Source organism: Pocillopora verrucosa, chromosome 13, assembly GCF_036669915.1.
Source record: "Pocillopora verrucosa isolate sample1 chromosome 13, ASM3666991v2, whole genome shotgun sequence".
NCBI classification, from domain to species: Eukaryota; Metazoa; Cnidaria; class Anthozoa; order Scleractinia; family Pocilloporidae; genus Pocillopora; species Pocillopora verrucosa.
Genome location: NC_089324.1, coordinates 14314611 through 14330130, shown reverse-complemented (window position 1 = coordinate 14330130; position 15520 = coordinate 14314611). Strand labels below are relative to the sequence as shown.

General features: G+C 40.5%; 2 protein-coding genes across 2 annotated transcripts; one reads left to right on the top strand and one right to left on the bottom strand.

Moving 5' to 3' along the window:
- The first annotated feature begins 251 nt into the window (after positions 1-251).
- LOC131770736 (E3 ubiquitin-protein ligase TRIM71-like) lies at positions 252-2438 on the top strand. Its single transcript, XM_059086451.2, has one exon. The coding sequence runs from the start codon at positions 252-254 to the stop codon at positions 2436-2438; it is 2187 nt and encodes a 728-aa protein (XP_058942434.2).
- A 2480-nt stretch (positions 2439-4918) lies between these two features.
- Positions 4919-14952, bottom strand: LOC131770761 (zinc metalloproteinase nas-8-like). Its single transcript, XM_059086480.2, has 14 exons — positions 14844-14952; positions 13741-13935; positions 12879-13002; positions 12181-12356; positions 11266-11484; positions 10847-10912; positions 10112-10240; positions 9795-9908; positions 9396-9530; positions 8683-8817; positions 7781-7864; positions 6322-6480; positions 5948-6045; positions 4919-5062 (listed from the first exon to the last, which is right to left on the bottom strand). The coding sequence occupies exons 1-14, from the start codon at positions 14950-14952 to the stop codon at positions 4919-4921; spliced, it is 1887 nt and encodes a 628-aa protein (XP_058942463.2).
- Between the last annotated feature and the right edge of the window lie 568 nt (positions 14953-15520).

The following is a 15520-nucleotide window of genomic DNA, read 5'->3' as shown; positions in this document are numbered from 1 at the left end:
AACACTTAAATCCACGCGTCAATTTTTGACTTGACGACGTAAGCGAGAAATCAGTAATTCGAAAACATGCAGACAATCAAAACAAAAAAAGAAACCTAATCGGCCATGATCTTCTACAGCAAAAGCCTGACTGCGTGATGATAGCCCAGTTTCTAAATGTATTTAGCTTCAGCTCATAAGATCACTCAACTACATCCTGTTTTTCGCGGAATTTCAAACAGGCTGTGTTTACAGGCTATCAAACGCAAACAATGGAGTCCTTCCTAAGAAACCTCACCAAACAAGTTACTTGCTCAATTTGTCTCGAGGCCTTCGAAGAACCGAAAATTATATCGTGTTTTCACACGTTTTGCTGTGAGTGTTTGGAAAAACACGCAAGAGTGAGCCAAAGACATGGAAAATTCCGATGCCCCGAGTGTCAGGCAGAAATCCACTTACCAGAAGGAAATCGCTTCGAAGCGTTGCCAACCAGCTTTTTTCACAACAGTTTGTTGATTATCCATGCCGTTCGACAAAGTGGCGATGGAACAAACATCCCTTGTGGCAACTGTAAGAGGACTGGCTCCAATGTCCATTACTGCTTTGATTGTGCTCGATTCATGTGTTCCGAATGTCTGTACGCACATGAAATTATGCGCGATGCATTCGAGGGACACAAAGCGATGCCTGTTAAAGACTTCCAAGATCAAGATTACGAAGCTTTGTTAAAGCGACAGCCCTTTTGCACCAAGAAGTACCACGAGCGAGAAATCACGAGATTTTACTGCCTTCGGTGTCAATGTTGTCTCTGCCATCTTTGCATCGTCACGGCTCATAAAAGCCATGAGGTTATTTTGCTTGATGAAGCAGCGGACAACGAGAAAGGGGATATCATGGCGGAAGCTGTTATGAGCCGAACAAGGGAAAACGATTTAAAAGAAACGATTCGACAGTTTAATCACACAGCTTTTGAGCTGCGAGACAATGCCCAACTCGCCAAACGCGAAGTTTCGCGCGCAGCCGAGCAGAAGATTGCAGAGATTCGAAAGCGCGAGCGACGAGCCATTGAATCAATCGAGACAACGTACGTGACGAGACTCCAAAGAATCCATTCGGCTCGACAGGCAGTAGAATCTCTCATGAAACAAAACAATAACGTCGCCGACTTTGCAGAAAACTTGATACAGAAAAGCTCGAGCTGGGACGTCATGCAAAACAAGCCAAATTTGGAACAGAGATTTGAAGAACTTCGAGAAATCCAAGCTGCACAACACCATCAAACCTCGTTCATCAAGTTTTACCCCACTCCTGTTATGGGCTTCGACTTGGGCGACATCGGCACCGAAGACATAGCAGACGCAAGTTGGTCCACTCTAGAGGGACTGGATCAAACTTTTCAGGCTGGTTTAGAAGCAAAGTTCATTTTGTCCCCCAATACACCTGATGGAGAAATAAGTAACCAGCCTGATCTCATACTGCAAATTGAAGTTCTCATACAACCAGACAAAGATGTCATACAAGTCTCTGTTTGCAACACAGAAAGCGGTAGATTCGAAGTGAAATTTATACCCAAAGTACCCGGTGCTTACAGCATTGAAGTGAAGATTAATGGAGATACACTCGCCAACTCTCCGTTCACTGTGGCGGTGAAGGAGCGTGAACTTATTGTGGTCGGTGAGTTGGATCTGAATTTATTAAAAGGAGAAGGGGTCAACGATCTATTTGGAATCGCGGTAAATACGATAGGGAATATTGCCGTAACTGATTGTGGTACAAACTCCGTTTACATATTCGATAAAAATGGTAAATGTCTGAGAAACATTGGAGTTAAAGGGCAATTTAGAAACCCATTTGGCGTGACATATTTGAACGATGACGAAATTTTGATTACAGACACAGGTAACGGCATAATAAAACAAATTAATATCCAAACTGGAACTGTTGTGAACACTTTAGGAAGAGCAGTAGGAAAAGGAGAGTTTCATTTCCCTTCTGATGTTTGTTTGGATGAAGAACGTCGCATTGTTGTAACTGAGTTTTGGAAGAGTAGGATACAGGTGATGTCACCTGAAGGAGAGACCATTTCCATCTTTGGAAACATCGACCCAGAAAAATTAAACAACTCAAAGAGCTGCTTCCCTTACAAAGACAAGTTTTTCATATCCGATAGCGGAAATCATTGCATTAAGGCTTTCGACAAGTCGGGAACATTCTTACACAGATTTGGCAAACGGGGCAATCAAGATGGACAATTTGACAGCCCGTATGGTTTGCTTATAAACAGATCCCATTGCCTTTTGGTGTGTGATCAGCTCAATCATCGAGTTCAGCAGTTTTCTCTGGACGGTCGCTTCACTGGAAAAAGTATCACTCATTTACCTAGTCCTCGTGGAATAGCAGCAACATCAGATGGACGTATTTTCGTGACTACCCCTAAAAAGATTTTCATATTAAAGTAGCTGTTTCAACAGACACTTATTAACTTTCCAGTTTCTATTCTACTTCTAATGGTCCGAATTGTCTCTTTCCTTAAGTGCAATAATCGGAGACTGAAATTTGTAAGTTTACTCTTCTCCTCGAGGAAACTTTATCGAATACAACTGAACTAATTAGCTTCGAGATTTTCAGTTTTGTATGTTAATGGCATTTATGCATACTCGTAATAATGTAGTAAAGGCAAATACTATAGGATTGTGATTGTCAAAGAATATTTTACACTGAGGACCTCGCATTAAATACATTATTTCCATTCGATAACTTAGCAGTAACTACATATACATTGCTTTCTTCTACTAGAAAGGGTGACACGTACCGGGTGCTGAAATAGACGAGTACCATGTGACATCCAGCTCTTTTTAGGCCTCGCTCCCAAAAGAAAAAAATTACAAAAACAACCGCGTTATGCGATTGCGTAACTTTGTAAGGTTAACCATTTAACTCCAAGATCTGACTGTTAATTCTCCCCTCTAGCTGCTACACATTCCCTTGTAAATAAGTTACAAGTGTTTGGTGTCAGATCACGATAACAACTTCTATCTGATAAGTTTGAATATTCTCATGACCTGTTTGTACTAAAGCACATAGGAAGCAGCCAGAGCACGAAAGAAGAGAAGAGGGAAACACGAGACGTAGTCGAGTGTCTTTCCCTACTTCTTGTGCAACTGAGAGTATAATCTGATTCTCTTAATTAAAAGCTTTCAAAAGTGTCCAACCAAGTTTATAATATGTAATAGTCCATAAACTGAAATAGTTCGGCAGGTTGAATTCAACACTTCTCCCTGAAGTTTTTTAGTCTTTATGAAGAATCAGAAGGTGAAATGTTCAGTGAAATTCGGCCGAATTGTGGCTCATATAAACACGCAAGTTTTTTCGCATGACAGTTATTAAAAAAACTGCTCAAGGCGTTTGTTTTATGAATGAACGACAACATGAAGATTGCTCGGGGTGAGAGCGCCGTAAAACACGGCTTCTGTAACTGATGTGGCCTTCCAATTAATGCATTGGAAAGGCTAGAGGGATCGGTAGGATTGCGTTTTTCTGATATCAAAACCATGGCAAATGGCAGTTGATGAAAGTAAAATATAGACAGGTAGACGCCAAAGAGGACAAAATTTAGCCAAATTGGAGGGAGGTTGATTTAATACGAACTACCAATAATGCCAATGTTGTTACTGTTGGGCGATGCTGAAGCTGAATAAACATTACCCTGGTGAGTAAAGTACAATCCCATGGGATCAGAACGGGGATTGTTACAGGAAAACGCGGTGACATAACTCAATTTTCTGCAAAAAATTCTTTCTTGTATCTACTAACTCTATCACTTTTAGACATAATTGTGCTTCACAAAGGTAGTCAGACGGAACAAGGAAACACCGATGAGGATATCTGTAAATCAAACTGTTGGTCATTTTGCCTTCCGTAAATTTTAAATTTAAGGCAAAGCAACGTCAACAGTTAGTAGATACTACGAGTAACGGCTGATTGAGCCTCAGCAAATAAAGTGTTGATCTTGTTCTTCATCACAATGAAGTGTTTTAAAAAGCTCTTAAACGAGTAACGGCTGATTGAGCCTCAGCAAATAAAGTGTTGATCTTGTTCTTCATCACAATGAAGTGTTTTAAAAAGCTCTTAAAAGAATTTTTCAAAACACTTCATTAACATCAAACTGACATGTTCACTTTAGATCTTGCTTTATTTTATCGCCTTTGAACACAAGGCAAACGCCATTTTTAAACCAGAAGTGTCTGCAGCAGTAGATGTTCTTTACTTGTTGGCTGCTGAAAATAGTAAACGTCTGGAATCAAAAACCGTGTTCAATATTTACAATTTTGTTTGTGGATTGTTAGTATTTCAGTTAATCATGAAATATAGTTTAACTTGTTCTTTACCCTATGTTATGCAAATTTTCCTTAATTTTTTGCGAGTCAAAACAAGAAACTTACATTTCATCGAAAAACGTGATTCTTTGCCTCAAATATGTTTCCCTAAGTTCAAGTACAAAATTTTCCATTTCCGAATTACCTTTGACCTCTTTTTCAAACCGAGTACTGGACTTGAAAACATTGCCCTGATCCCCCTTAAGGCTTTGCCATATTCTTAAGATCCTTCCCTCCTAATTGGCAGTGAATCGTCTATAGTCCCCTTTAGACTCTGTTGGTGACGACTGACCCCCCCCCCCTCCGTTTCCCCCTGAAATCCATGTGATCCCCCAAAATCCTCCGAACACCCCCGACCCCAAGGCAATAAATAATGACTGTCAATCGCTCTGACAAAGAGCTAACGCTCGAAACGTCAGCTTTGAAACTCTTTACGGTGACTAATTTACTTTATCAACCAAGTTGATGAAACCAAGATTATCCTGTTACACTCCCCCACCGACGCAGCATCACAGTTTCTTTAGGAACGTACCCCCTTTATACATAATGACTGTTGCCTTACCTCAAGCCTCACAGCCGTACAGTTCTACCCTCATACAAACCCAGGTTGAGGGGCTGTCGTGAGGAAGGACCTTGACATAACGAGCTTTAACAGGGCTAAACCTGTTTAGAACTGGAGTGAAGTTGTCACAATTACCATCAAACACCTTGAAAGAAAGCAATGCAAAATGACTCACAGGTACTTGAAGATCGAGGAACAAGTGATGAGAAATAACTTACTTGTGTGTAAATAAATGAGATCAAATAAAGCCAAATCAGGATAAGTAAAACGTATTGCATTTCGTGATGTAATAAACTTTATTATGTCTCTTATTTAATACGAGTGCTATTATTGGTCAATTTAGTGGGCCGTATTTCACTGCGCCGCCCGCTAAATTCAAAAGATTGTTTGAATTGAAACCCTTCTCATCTATTTGAACCCAAAAATGTGCTAAATATCTTACGAACCTCGTTTTCTCCAGCCCCGATTTATGGCTTACGAACTTCGCACTGGGGCCATAAATCCAATCGGCCGGAAAATAACTTGGTCCATAACATACAAAATGGACCTCGAACTCGGGTAGCAAGAGGCATCAGTGTTGAGCGTTTCTTATTAGCCATGCACTAACTCTTGAAAGTGATTGACCATTTCCAACATTTTTAACGGTAAATACAATTATGAGTACTATTTCACAATTCCACGAGTTACTTTTGATTTCCATCACGTGATACCAACGAGCACTCTACAACAAATTCTGCGATCTGATTGGCTACGCTACTCGCTATCTAATCCTTGATGGACGGTGAGTAAAGTGACAAGGCTTAATAGGCTCTTGTATTTTACAACCGCAATCACATTGCAAGACTTGCGATAAACCACTAGTAGATTTAAACAAATACTGTTTGCCCCTCTGACGAAAGGCTAACGCTCGAAACGTCAGCTTTGTAACTCTTTACTGCGGGCAATTTACGTTTTCAACTCAGTTGATAAAACTAAATTACCTTGTATTACTGATACATCTCTTTCGATCTTAGAACTGTAAGCTCCTCACCTTCGATCCCCCATTCTCTTGGTAATTCTGAAAGTTCGTTCCATCAGTGCTGAAAGCAAGTTCGTACTTCTTTACGTGCTCAACAAACACATCACGTCCTAAAAAACAAAATTTCTAAGTTCAGTTGAATCTTAATTTGGAGTTTCATTTTCGTCAAATATGTGTTATTCGTTAAAAATCGTAAAAAAAAAAAACCAAAACAAAAAAACTGAAAGCTTTGTGCCCTTAACTTAGACACACGAAGACCATAGCTATGCGAAGAAAGAAAATCACCGACTGATGAAATACTTGTTTCTCACAGCTAAATTTAAGACAAATATATGGTGATCACAGAAGAGAATTCATATGCTAATCATCCTCTCATTCCTTCTCACCTTGTGTCGCGATTCCAGTAATGGTCTTCATTTGTCCTAGATCGATTCTCAGCCACTGTGGGTTCCGATCCACTGCGCACCAGCTACCGATTCGTTTGTTGTCGTAATCATCTTCAAAATAAAGACGAGCGTTGCTTGCCAACGCCCACCAGCCGCCACCTGGGCAAAGAATAACGTAAAGAGAAACAACAGACGGTGCTCAACCACATTCTGTACTTTTAAATCGCGAGTTCTAGCAGAGCTGCGCTTATAGTGTCTGCTGGTAATGTAGGCGCACACGGACGACGAGGGAAAGTAAAGTAAACTACTTGTGAAGTGCTTTGACAACAAAAACAAGAAAAAAAAAAAGCAAATGGGAAATCATTGGTTTTGAACTAAAAGCTAACGACAAGGATCTTTATGCTGTCGTTCGCGTCTCAAAAGCGTCTCTGCTGATGTTTCTTATTGATGGTTATCGCATGCTCCTAAAAAAAAAGGGCAAAGTTTTATTTCTAGCCGGAAAGCACCAAAGAGTTAAATCGTCTTTTTTCAATTGGCGCAAACTTTCCTTCCTTAAAAAACACGTGGACCGCTTCCTAGCTTATTTTTAAATATAACTGAAAATATGATCATATAAATGCGATGCAAAATTATCGCATAAAAAAGCTGACAAGAAATTAAGGCAAAAAAGCCGCTGTCCTCCTCGATAACTATAATGAACCCCGAGTTTTACTTTAAATTCCATTTCTAGATCATAAAAAAATGATCAGTGAAGTTTACGAAAATCTCAGCGTAAGTATTCAATACAAGGAATGACGTAACCGCGAAAGTCATAAATAGTAAGTTAAAAAGAGATAGAGCCAGTTCTCGAGCAAAATGGCCGATTCAGCCGGAGCTTATCCCGGTTTCCATAGCATGAGGAGACCTGGAGTATTAATACTCCCTCCCCTCCACCCCCGCCGGGATGGAATGCCAGTCTATCACCCCCGGCATCAGGCTCCCTCATAATTCACCGGTACTTATTTATACTCCTGGCCCCGGTTGATTGAAGGTTGGATAGTGCGATCCACTAATTGAATAAGACTATGCGGTGGATAGTGCTTTAAGTGCTTTGCTGTTTTGCTATCTGTCGGATAGCAATTCATCAGCGGTACAGAATTATCCGACCTTTCTACAGCTAGGCCCTGGGTGAAGAAAGGCACTCGCCCGAGAACACAACGCATTGACCCGGCTACGTCTCGGACCCACAACTCTCGACTCAGACTCCAGCGCACTAATTATAAAGCCACCACTTCTCCTTCGTCTGGTGAGTTTCTAACAAAAATTCAATTACTATAAAAAAAAAAACTCGCAACTTCCTCATCTATCTTCGGAATGCAAGTCGGGAACCTTTTTCCGAGCTTTTACACAAACTAAAAATTCGAGACTTTCCCCTCGGCTGCACAGCTCATCAACTAATCATGAATTTCTCTCCTCTCACCTGGACTTAACTCGGTTGAGGCAGTAAATGCACTGTCAGGGAGTTTGTTATCCCAACCGAGACCGAGTGGTTCAGCGCAGGAACCTGGGATATAAAATATTATTATTGTTATAACTTCACTCCTCTTAGGCATAACAGGCTTTGCATTAAATACAACCCCTACAGTTTGCACTTGTAGCCACTAGAATTTACATTTGTTTCTCGTCAAGAACTGCGAAATGAATTTATATTACTTTTCTTTCCATTCATTAAGTTTGCGTTTTTGCGTGAAGTTACGTAAGGTTTACGTAACGTTTACGTAACATTGGTAGCCAGTATAAGCGTTGTTTTTGCTGGATAATTTTCATTTGCCAGTTGACCTCAACCAGGGCAGTCCTTCCGTTGGTTTTTGCTAGCGCCGTGGTACTTTTGTTTGAGAGTTTTTGCTATCGGACCTGGTCACGCCACAAGTTTTGAATGAAATGTAGCAAAATACTACACGTTTACGCCAAACTTGAATACACGCTCACATGTTTACACATTTACACATCTTTCTTCTTTACATTTGTCTATCTTGGAATTATAGAACATGCATTCAAGTTTGGCGTAAACATGAAGTAATTAGCTACAGCGCTGTTTTCATTTAGTGGCTAAAAAGCCTTCTCAAGCCCCTCTATTGCTACTCTACTTAGGTTGTGATCCTCTCAGTAAGCCCTCATAACTTCCCATCTATTAACTATTTAAGAAATAGATTCCTCGTTGCGCATGCGTCTGTTCAGTAATAAATCACAGATGACGTAAAAATATGTTAAGAACAAAACAGTGGTCCAGGAGGCGCAACCGAGAGTGTAACTAATGTTAGGTGGTTCTACCATTTTTACTTTTTTTTTTTTCAGGTAATAAAAATTAGTTGCCGTACAAACCTTCAGGTCTGAGAGGTCCAGCGTCACATTTCGCTTTGCAAGTCTTACGACAATTCCTAAGTATCCACCCTGAATGCTCGCATTGTGATAATGAGTAACTTGGGCAATTGCTTGATTTGTCCACACAACGAAGACCTAAGGTAAACAATGAGAGCAGGCGCAGTGAGCCATAAGTGAGTAAAAAAGAGACTCGTAACATGTTATTTGTGACATGCACGGGAAGATTGTATCTAGCGTCACGGCATGGGAGCTCAGGCGCGAAGAGCGAGGGAGACTTATTTTCAGTGTCAGAGGGCGGGAATATTGGGGCGCAGCAACGATACAACTGCAAAACATTACAGACCGTGGACAGAGTCCGCCTCGCGCGGAAAAAAATTTGTCTAGTTTCAGGAAGTAATTTAGTTGAAACATGAATTATTGCTGGTGGGAAATCACGTACAAAGGGAGGGAATTAAAAATTTTCTGAGTACGAGACGAATTTAGAACCGAGAGCTGGAAAACGTATAATTTTTGCCTGGTGCTTAAGCTACAGCCAGAGATCAACGCTCATAAATGTAGGGAAAAAATAAGTCGGCGACAATCAGACGATTATTTGACTGCAGAAATGACTGGTTTTGGTCTTGATCCTGATTGGCTGACAGAACAGCTACGCAGTTGTTCCGCGATCCAAAAGCCTATTTTTAAGTATGTAGCTAAGAATGATACCTTCCTACCTGTTGCATTTGCTGATGGACTGGAAGTGGGTGGTACAGTTGGGCTGCCTGTGCCTGTTGGAGGCTGGGTGGGTGGTGTTGGCTGAGGCGTTTGAGGAGGAGGGGTGGGTGGAGTGGGAGCCTGGGTCGGTGGGGCTATAAGAAAAAAAGATAATCCGTTAAGTTTGATGTTATCAAAAGGTAACTTAGAAAACCAAACAACACAGTCCAGTCCCAAGGTGTTCTGGCTTAGTCAAACTGGACTAGACCGGTGGATCCGTTACGTCGCTGAAAACCTCTCTTAATCGTCACCATCTAGACTTCCGCTTCCAATGGAAACCTGACACGAAAGAGTGCCTGTGGACTTGACTGAGAATACTAGAGATGAAGTGACAGTGCCAAAGAATAAATGTTTCTCACCGTTGCAAAGATCGCATGAGTGAAGGCACCAGTCTTTCATGATGTCTGGATCGGTCTGGCAAGCTCCACTTTGCTTCCATGCTGGACAATTACCGTTTCTATCGATACAGGAATCTAACACATGCAGCATGAAAAAAAAATAAAAAAATATAAAGAGAGAGAAAAGGAAATGAAAAAAAGTTCAAAATCCATTGGACTGACTTGGTACAACAAAATGGCCGCCATTATATAATTTTGACACAACAAAATGGCCGCCGTTTTATATTGGTCGAAATATATGGCTGCCTTGAAGTCAAATAAGATCTAATACTACTCACCGCTGCTACAGAGATTGCACGTGACTTTACACCACGTGTGCATGGCGTCAGGTTGGTTCTGACAGTACCCCGCACTCTTCCATGATTGACAACTTGATGTGTCCGCGTCGTCCTTACACAAATTAGAGCCTGGTGAACAAAGTTACACAAGGGAGGCTAGTAACAGTTGCAGCACTTCCTCTGTATTCACAAAACAAATGTACAACTAAGACGACTGTGAACCTGGAAAAAGTCAATCTGAACAAAACCTTGAAATGGTGTTCGATTGTAAAATCATGAAAGCGAAGTGACCCTTGAAAGTCATGACGTCAAAAAAAAACTTTTTTCACTCGAGAGCTACAAAACTTAACCGAGGTATTCAAAACATTCAATCAAGAAAGTGAAGGTATTACAAGCAGCCAACGAGAAACCAGGGTAAAACATGAAAACGTCACGATTTGCTCTAGTTTTGCATCTGATTGGTTAAGAGGGCAGCGAGAGTTTTTTTTTGACCAATCACACAACGTAACGTAGTAAAACCGATTTTATTCTGGATTACTTTCTCCAAGGTGGTAACTTGATTAAATCTGAGTTTTTCCCAAGCTGTCATCGTCTTAATCCGAATAAGAGAAATAATGGAAAGATGTATCGTGGATTCCGACAATACTAACAACAAATTGATTGTGCCGAAAGGGAATTAAAAAAAATTTCCTTTTTAGGAAAGACCAGCCAATCGCAGCAAACACTACTTACTACGTTTCTGGAGGCGTGGAGCTGGTCTGAACGAACTGAAGTCATCAATGGCTCTTTTTCTCATAACAACTGTGAAAATGATGAGAAAAATATTTTTACTGTTGAGTAAAATAAAAATACGTGTGATTTCTAAACAACCACAGTACTTAAATATTTACGAGTGACAGAGTCAAATTGGGTTGTGTATAATTATTTCTGAACCAAAGAAAACCTCAAGGTATTCTCTATTTTTTGTAGAGAACCATCAAACAAGGTCGTTACAAATCAAAAAGAAAATAAGCTGGTTTTGCGATGGAAAAAATTATGGCAAATTACAAATGGTGAAATTTTCCCACCGATGCTGAGTCAAGGGCGTTGAATCGTTTTTAGGGAAAAAAATTATGAAAAAAAATTTGTTGAAATAGCCCCTTTAAATGGCTTACCGTTACATTTGTACATTGCATTGGTTTGTTGCGCGTCGCCGTCACTCAGCTCCACGTACGGGACCTTTCCATTCATTGGCACTACGTTACGGATGGTGGGTTTGCCATTTTTGGAGAAAGCCGTAAACGGGTAGTGCATGATGGACTCGAAATCATACGGCACGCCATAATCAACAACTTCAGTTCCCCATTTCCTTTTGGCGAAAGCGTCTTCGAGACCTGAAGAAGAAAAACAAGTGAATGGTAGAAAACAGAAGAGTTGAATAAGGTTACATAGCACATTGTGGAGTACACAAATGATTACAACACAAGCATCGATAAACTGCTATGTAACCAAACTGCTTGAAGAGTCGGAAAACACAAGTAACCAGGTAACTATTGATTTCAGTCTTCAGAGGAAACATACGGCCGTGGTATATGATCTCTATGCCTAGTGTGAGGCAGAGAAAACCAATCCAATATCGGAATACTTTCGACACTCGATTGAAAATTGGTTTATTCATACCTGATAGAGCGTTCATCGCGCAACTTAAGTCCTTGGTAAAACTCTTATTCTTGTAAACAATATACTTCTAACTGATCAATTTGCACGAACAAAAAACAATTATCTTTCACCCTTTATTCTCTAAAAACACAACCTCCCATGTTATAGAAAATGTTATTGTTCCTCGTGGTTTTACAGACAAACGAATGTTTAATCGTATTTCTCACGATGAAGAGTCAAGCTATCAATTCGATATCAATTGTATTGATCGCAACGTTTCAATTGCTATATCGCTAGTCTTCGTCTTGCGACGAGGTTGAAAGTTTACGTGTCGCTATTCATGGCACCTTGGTTTTCTCTCATGTGGCCCATATATCTAGGACTATCGAAAATCCTATCGTTGGCGCTTATCAACTGTGGAATATTCTCACCATCCAGGACGTTCGCCCATATAACCTGAATGTAACTGTCTCGGTCCGGTCTGCTCTGCTCGTGCCAGAACCCAACTGAATGTCCGATCTCGTGCACCATCACGTGAGTGAAATCACAGTCGCTACCGATAGAGATCTGAGTCTTGTAACCATGGTGGCCCACGTGACCCCAACAGCTACATAGTAAAGTTGAGATGATAGAAGCTAATTGAGGTGGCTTAAGATTAAATGTAAATAAAACTGAGTAGCATTTCAAACAAATTATAACATTGGCTCGTGCACGGCGTGGTTCCCAATCCACTGTCTCCAGACAGAGTGTGAAAACTGGAGTATTTTTGAATATATAGTTTTCAATCTTTCTTGACTTTTTTCTCTTTTAGTCGTGCTTGTCCCTGTAGTAGGGAAAGGTTTTTCATTTCCAGGATAGTGTTTTCCAATTTGAAGGCAAACCATTACTCAGGTTCATACCACCTTTGTCAGAGGCAGGAAAGCGTCCAAAGAATACGACTTTCAATAACGCAACTTGCAAGATGTCAAATAGCATGACCAAGGACAAGCATTTGGATGGTTTTTGTCATGAACTATGATACAACTAGATAATTTGATCCTTGTAATCATAAACATTTTTCCGCATTTGACTCGAGTGTCATCAATTCTCGGCTGAGTCAGTTAAGGAAGCAAAATTTCCTATATCTTACCCCTGGTCCTTAAAGAATTCCAAGTAAGCCTTTTCATTCGTCCTGGGCACAAACCGCAAGCAAGTTTTACGTTCCCACTGCTTTATGGCATTTTTCACAGAGCGAACAGCACTTTCCATGTTTCCTGCAAGAAACATGGTGAATAAAATATAAATAACCCTATCTCAAAGCAAAGACTTATCTCCTGTTGATCATGGAGAAGCATGCGATGAAACAGATACCTACATTTTTCGAATTTAAGTAGGATGAGATTTAACATAATCTCTTCTGAGTCTAGCTTTAGAAGCTTAAACCTCAGCAAGGGTAGACTAGAATCTCGTGTAAACAACGCTAAAATACCATAGGCAGTAAGGTAAGAAGTAAGGTTTTTCTCGAAACATCTCAGTTGTGCAGCCTTTCTACAATTTAGACGAAGGGAAGGGGGAGAAAAAAATTTGCGTTCATTGACTTAATTGTTCTGAGGATGATGTAAAGCGCTACATCATGAACATCTCAGTCATCTTTTGCAAAGGGAAAATTACCAGACTTGGAGAAGACTACAAAATATTATTAGTTCGGTGAGATAGAAGGAGGCAAGGATGGCCAAGGATAGCCAAGGACGACTGAGGATGGCCAAGGATGGTTAAGGATGGCCAAGGATAACCAAGGATGGCCAAAGATGGTTGATGATAGCCAAGAATAGACAAGGATGACCAAGGATGGCCAGGGTTGGCCAAGGATGGTTAAGGATGGCTAGGGGTTACCAAGGATTGACACGTATTGTAAATAAAATGATGAACCTCAAATTTGAGCCTTAACTCCAACAGACGATGAGCTCAATTTCAATAGGTTTTGTCATTTCCCAGGGGCCATATTCACTTACCTATCGAGCAGTCAAATGTGTAGGGGATGATAGCATTAGGCCAGCGTTCACTGTCCACACTGCTAGCTGCACGAGAGTCAGCCGAGCTTTTGGACGGGTCGCCATATTTCTTTAAATTTTCCTGTTGTTTCTTTGTTAGACGAATGTCTCCTTGATAGTAGGGCAAATGCTTGCCGGGAGGGCTGTGATGTGGGTCTGTAAATGAAGCAACGAATATGTCTTTGAAGCTTACACTTGGGTTACATGTATTTTCTAAATTTTTTGAGTCACAAGTGGATTTTAGTCCAATCCGTTGGGTCACAATCTCCAGATATGTGAACACCACGATGGCAGTCAGCGTGGGTGACCACCATTTTGCCAGAAGATCCTGTATAGGAAAACTGCAAGGCACTCATCTCAGAATAATTCATAAGAAGATCATTAAGAGCTGAATGTGCCATAACAATTAGCCCTTTGACTCCCAGAAGTGATCCATATGTAACTTCTCCCTACATATCCATCCCCTATCCAGCAAACAGGTAATGAGAATACTCAAATGTATCAGCTAGAAGTTGTTATCTTGATCTTACACCAAATTCTTGGAACTATTTTACAAGGAAATGTGTAGCAGCTAGAGGGGAGAATTAACAATCAGATATTGGGAGTTAAAGGGTTAAAGCCAGTAAGTAACGAGTATTTCTCAATGGAGTGAGGGATTTGACTCCCGATCAAACGGCTGAAGATTTGACGAAATCGCTCCAATTTATGTTGACAAGAGATGATCAGGCAAAGAGAAAGACTTCACATAGAGTTAATTCTTCCCAAGCCAATCTCCGTCGTGTTATTTTTAGATCAAACCCGTTTTCAAGGTACCCTCGAGAATTTGGACAAAACCAATCCCGCGCAGCGAACGTTATCGCATGGACATCACATGTGCCGTTTATCCTTCCTACGCAGAAGCAAATCATGAAAAACGCGCGAGTTTCACTTAAATTTCACCTGATGGAGAGGAGACTGGTGAAAGATGAATTTTGAAGACCATTTTTAGCACGGTGGACGTCCCTTTCCTTCTGCAATAGAAAGACCACACCGGAAAGGACGTTTAACTCTCGAATGTTTATTACCTGGATTCATGTTGGCCTCAAGAATTTGCTCCATAGCACCTTTAAGGCCTCTGCCAAAGGCGAACGCGGCAAAGAAGACGCAAAGTCCGAGAAGAAACGCTCTCGCCATCCTACAGAGAAAGGGTAGAAAAAGGTCCAGCTAACATTTAAACACGAAATAAATATCTGCGGAAAAGCATTTTTTGTTGACAAAAAAACTCCCTAATATAAATTAGGAGTGATGAATGCCACAAAGAAAATCAGACAAAAAGCCAAAACGGTCTTTCGGAGAAATAAATAATTTCATGGTTTATCGAAAAACACAAGTGCAAGAACTAAACTGCCTTTTTCATATTCAAGCAGTCCGATAGTAGTTAAAAAATCAACGCAATTTTTCAAACATTTTAAGAGTAACTGGGCTTATACGATATAAAATTTCAGGCATCAACGACGGTTTTTTTCTCTTTTACCTGAAAACGAAATTAGAGTTCTCTCTGTAATTTGCACAATGAAGTGAAAACTTCGGCTTTACGACTGTAGATTGAGAGCCATCGGGTTTATTCAGTTGCACAGACTGTTTTCATAATATCTTTTTGTTTCAGTTCTAACCTAACACTTTTTTGCTTGTGTTCTCATGGCTTTCAGCAATTCGAAGAAAAAAGGTGTTACGTTTTTCTTAAAAGTCCTTTCATAAAGAG

Bases quoted from the DNA above. Each gene is read 5' to 3' on its own strand.
- LOC131770761 (XM_059086480.2), bottom strand. From the start codon at position 14,952: ATGGCGAGAGCGTTTCTTCTCGGACTTTGCGTCTTCTTTGCCGCGTTC. The intron at 13,003-13,740 runs GTAAGTGAATAT...TGTTTCTTGCAG, and splicing joins CACATTTGACTGCTCGATAG to GAAACATGGAAAGTGCTGTT. The intron at 7,865-8,682 runs GTTTGTACGGCA...TTTATATCCCAG, and splicing joins TGGACCTCTCAGACCTGAAG to GTTCCTGCGCTGAACCACTC.
- LOC131770736 (XM_059086451.2), top strand. From the start codon at position 252: ATGGAGTCCTTCCTAAGAAACCTCACCAAACAAGTTACTTGCTCAATT.